The sequence below is a fragment of the Spinacia oleracea genome, chromosome 1 (genome assembly GCF_020520425.1).
Source record: "Spinacia oleracea cultivar Varoflay chromosome 1, BTI_SOV_V1, whole genome shotgun sequence".
Lineage (NCBI taxonomy): Eukaryota > Viridiplantae > Streptophyta > Magnoliopsida > Caryophyllales > Amaranthaceae > Spinacia > Spinacia oleracea.
This window is the reverse complement of record NC_079487.1, coordinates 18,414,904-18,420,076: the sequence shown is the minus strand read 5'-3', so window position 1 is coordinate 18,420,076 and position 5,173 is coordinate 18,414,904. Positions and strand designations below refer to the sequence as shown.

General features: G+C 37.8%; 1 protein-coding gene across 1 annotated transcript; it reads left to right on the top strand.

Annotated features, from left to right (window-relative positions):
• Positions 1–955: 955 nt before the first annotated feature.
• Positions 956–4,160, top strand: LOC110781246 (uncharacterized). The gene is made up of 3 exons (XM_056832110.1): positions 956–3,376; positions 3,761–3,855; positions 4,154–4,160. The coding sequence occupies exons 1-3, from the start codon at positions 956–958 to the stop codon at positions 4,158–4,160; spliced, it is 2,523 nt and encodes an 840-aa protein (XP_056688088.1).
• Positions 4,161–5,173: the final 1,013 nt, after the last annotated feature.

The following is a 5,173-nucleotide window of genomic DNA, read 5'->3' as shown; positions in this document are numbered from 1 at the left end:
TGTGGGATTTGAAAGCGGACTATCTCAGTAACCTTATATGCTGCACACCCCCCCCCCCCCCTTTTCACTCAAATTCTGTTTGGATAGGAGTAAAACATTTTGAACTGAGTTTTTATTTTCTAAAGAATGTACATGATGAAAATCAGTTTTTATTCCCCATCTTCTAATGTATGTGTTCCTTGCTAGCAAAATCAGAAATAATTGAGAGGATGAGGAAAGTAAGTTAGGGACGGGGATGAAAATGTGGAAAACTATTTTGAATACAAAACAAATTCGTTTCACCTTGACATATAATACAGGGGAAAATGGGAAATCTAGTCTTGGCTTGCTCTTATTCCTTAAGCTTCTGTATGATCTTACTTACGAGGATTTTCATTAGTCACATACTCACAGTTAACATCATATGGTATTACTATTCTTTCATATTCAGACATATCATCATCTTAATCTCATCTTTTATTTCTGTTGCTGAGACTAGAATTTCAACCTGTTGTTATGCATTAGCCGTTTTATGTCTAAGTCATCGATCCCAAGGATAACATCAGCATTCTCGTGTGTAAATAACACCTGCAGTTATTCAGATATTCCCAATTCAAAACATAACAACATTTTAGGAAGTGGCTAAAATGGAATCTTACGATTTACAGAAATATTCAAAGTGAGTTAAAGAAATATATTTCTGCATTCGGCAACAAAGACCTGATAGCTGATTCTGGAGTAGATCAACTACAAATTATTACATGTAGTGTGCATTTGATTGTTTTGTTAGTTAATGCTAATCTGTTATGCTATGATTGTGTTGTTCTACTTGTTATGGTAATCTGTCAGCTTGTTTATCCTAATATGTCAGCTTGTTTATGCCAATGTATTCTGCTGTGATTGTGGTGTTATACTTTTTTATGCTAATATGTTCTTCTGCTATCATTACACTTTTTTTAAAAATATCATAACAGTTATGGATCGAAAATGGATGAATGCTAAGCGATGTAGTGATGATTATGAGCTAGGAGTAGAGGATTTTATTTCATTTGCAGTTGAACATTCGGAGGATGAGAATAATATTTTGTGTCCATGTGTTGAATGCAATAACATGGTTCGACTTGGTGTTGAAGTTATAAGAGATCATCTTATTACTAAGGGTATTAATCAACTGTATAAGTGTTGGTTAAGCCACGGTGAAGTTTTAGGGGATGCTTCTTCTAACGTAGATACTGGTATGGGATTTGATACTTGGATGGAAGACAAGACACACGAAGAACTTACGTATGATGATGACGGGGTAGAAGAAATGATTAATGCCTTACAAGAAAGCATTCAAGATTGTCCAGAGATGTTGGGTAACTTGTCTAGTGATGCAAAGAAACCATTGTATTCTGGATGTTCTAAATTTAGTAGATTATCTGGTGTGCTAAAACTGCTTAGCATTAAGGCGAGTAATGGCGTGACCGATAAATGCTTTACTGAGTTCATAGAAGCATTCCATGAGATTCTTCCCGAGGGAAACTTGCTTCCTTCTCGCACTTATGATGCTAAAAAGATGCTAACCTCAATTGGCTTGAGTTACGAGAGAATTCACGCTTGTCCAAATGATTGCATCTTGTATCGAAAAGAATATGCCTCATTGGAGAGTTGCCCCGAGTGTAGTGTTTCTAGATATAAGATAAATAAGGTGCCTGCCAAAGTCATGTGGTACTTTCCAATAATACCAAGATTCAGACGTCTTTTCAGTGTTCCAGTAGAGGCAAAGAATTTGACATGGCATGCGGATTCAGATGGAAGGGAGAAAGATGGTATGTTGAGACACCCTGCCGATTCTCCACAATGGGTCAAGATTGACAAAGACTTCCCTGATTTCGGAGCTGAACCTAGAAATTTGCGACTTGCCCTTGCAACTGATGGCATGAACCCTCATGATAATCAACGTAGCACTCATAGCACATGGCCGGTAATTTTAATGATATATAATCTTCCTCCGGCTTTGTGTATGAAGCGGAAGTATAGGATGTTATCTACATTGATTTCGGGCCCAAAGCAACCAGGCCATGATATTGATGTTTATTTAGCACCATTAGTTGAAGATTTAAAGTTGTTGTGGGAGTCAGGTGTAGAGGTGTTTGATGCTCACCGTAAAGAAAATTTCAATTTAAAAGCCATGCTATTTGGCACTATTAATGACTTTCCGGCATATGGTAATCTCTCAGGATATAGTGTCAAAGGTTATAACGCTTGCCCTATATGTGATGAGAACACATCCTCGATTAGAATACCTAACTCTAACAAGATTGTGTACATGGCAAATCGAAAGGGGCTTCCTGTGAAGCATCGTTACCGAAAGTGGAAAAAGGTTTTTAATGGTAAGTGCGAAGAAGGTAAATTTCCTATTCCTTTGTCTGGGGATCAGATATTTAAGAAAGTGCAAGGGTTGAATGTGAAACATGGAAAACTAAATGCCAACCAACTCCCTAGTAAGGGCTATAAGAAAGAGTCAGTTTTTTTTGGTCTTCCATACTGGAAGAACTTGTATGTTAGGCACTTTCTTGATGTGATGCATATTGAGAAGAATATTTGTGAAAGTTTGGTTGGTACACTCCTTAATATGCCCGGCAAGAGTAAAGACGGGGAAAATGCGAGAAATGATTTAGCGCACTTGAAAATTAGAAAAGAATTGCATCCTGTAAAGAAGAAAGGAAGTCGTACCTATCTCCCTCCGGCATGCTACACTCTTAGTAGGAAAGAAAAAAAGGTGCTTTGTGAGTCTTTACATGGAATTAAGGTTCCAGAGGGATATTCTTCTAACATTAAAAATCTTGTCTCAATGAAAGACCTAAAGTTGATAGGTATGAAATCTCATGACTATCACATTCTCATGGAGCATCTATTACCAGTGGCTATTCGCTCCATTTTACCAGATCATGTTCGAGATGCAATCACCAAACTTTGTATTTTCTTCAGTGAGATATGTAGCAAGGAGATTGACCCGTCGAAGTTGACTAGCTTGCAAAGTGGCATTATTATTACTTTATGCCAATTGGAGATGTATTTTCCGCCTTCCTTTTTCGACATAATGGTCCATTTAACTGTCCACTTGGTTAGAGAAATCCAACTGTGTGGGCCTGCTTATTTAAGATACATGTACCCTGTCAAGAGATACATGAAGATTTTGAAGGATTATGTTATGAATGGAAGTCGACCAGAAGGTTGCATTGCTGAGCGCTACGTGCTAGAAGAAGCCATTGAACATTGTAGTCAATTTCTTTCTTCGCTTGAAGCTGTAGGGATTCCAAAGCCTAGATATTCGGGAGGGATAGAAGGGAAGGGGATTATGGGATGTAAGGATATGAAGAGCAGAAAGCCTAAGGGAAGAAAGAATCATTCGGTGGAGGAGGAGGAAGACGAGGAGGAGGAGGAGAAAGACGAGGAGGAGGAGGAGGAGGAGAAAGACGAGGAGGAGGAGGACGATGAAATGGACGTCGAGGAGGAGAATCTTGATGGCTTAATGTTCGATCACATTCGGGACACGCCTAAGGCTAGTTCTCCTGAGGTAAATAGATTAAATATTTTCATTGAACCATGTGCCTATGTCAATTCCGTTTCTTTGACTGATTTAGTTGGCTTCCTAATAAGACTTTGGTTCCATTTCTTTGACTGACGCATACCTTAAAAATCTGATTGGACAAGGAAACTCCATTATGATCAGGACACACAACAATATAGATTAAAAGTTTCTCATATATAAGTTCTCATATACTTCTGGTATTAGATTAAAAGTTTCTCAACAGATGAGCAGCAGCATACTGCAGTCAGCAGCAGCGTACTGCAGTCAGCAATATCAGCTGACTCGTTCTATTTTTGCTGGTTCTTATGCTCTCTAATTCAGTTTAAGTGCTTTCCTTTGAACAACTAACATGACAAAGTTTCATTTATAGGAGAATGTCGAAGTTTTGAAGCTAGATCACATTGGGGACGCAACTACAAAACAAGATATTTGTATTATTCCCGAGGTAAATAGATTGAACCAAATAATTCTGATTTGAAAAAACAATCTGCCACATTCTCGTGATTTCTGAATTAATTTAGATAAAGAAACATGACTAATGCGATTTCCATTGACGTTGATGCTGTGAATTTGTAACTCATTTGTTGACTCTTGTAGGGTTTAACTCCTTGCAAATTAGCATTGTCCAATCCTCGGTATCGAGTGGTTGCTACGGGGAATGTTCACAACTTCAAAACTGGCACAGTGATGCATCTACTACCAATACCATCAGGATATGCACGAGTTGGTATCAGCTATTCTACGGAGATGGACACTCCTTTGCCCGTGCCGCTTGAAGGAGAAGCTGTAACCATCGGAGAAGCTATAGGGACCCTTGTTTTCTGGCCTATAGAACTTATTGTTCTAGATACGGCGGTAAAAATTATTTCTACATGTGTATTATTTATGGTTTTTAACATTGTTTATGAACGACGATTGTGTTACTTATAGGCGGAAATTTCTTCAAAAGATAATGACAAACAAGTAGAATCCATCAAAACTCCAACATCGTCAACAGGAGAATCTCACAAGGTAGACGACGGTTGTGAGGAAAATGTAGATGTGGCTACCCTTCCAGAATGCCTTTTTATGTTCCATATCTGTGTTTCGAAGATGGAACGTAACGAACAAATTAAAATGCCAATTCACATTGGAGTAACAACACAAAGCAAGAACATCTTTCTTGGTAGGAAAGAAATCTTCCGTCTCCTTGCACAGAAAGAACTTGAACTGCCCCATATATTGACATATATGTCGTAAGTATATATTCCTTTTTGTTTCATTTCCTTGAAATTAACTTATCCGTTTGAATTTTGAAATCTAGCGAATTGTTACATATTCTTTCTAATAGTCCTTAATATACATATTTTTCCTTGAAAATTTATAGGAAGTTATATGATCGATGTTGTTTGACTGGATGCTCTGCTTTGTTTGGGTTTTTATGCCCATCGGGGATATCCCTCTTTACCGAATTTAAAAAAGGGGAGTCGAAGAAGGTAAAAGAGTGCAAAAGAAGTCGGACGCAATATATTGTAGACACACTAAAAGAAATGGCGGCTAAAGGAAAAATCTTCATTGCTCCATATAATGCTCAGTATAATATCTTTCACTCACTTATATTTAAATGTTTGCGTATTG

Bases quoted from the DNA above. Each gene is read 5' to 3' on its own strand.
- LOC110781246 (XM_056832110.1), top strand. From the start codon at position 956: ATGGATCGAAAATGGATGAATGCTAAGCGATGTAGTGATGATTATGAG. The intron at 3,377-3,760 runs GTGGAGGAGGAG...TTCTGGTATTAG, and splicing joins AGGGAAGAAAGAATCATTCG to ATTAAAAGTTTCTCAACAGA.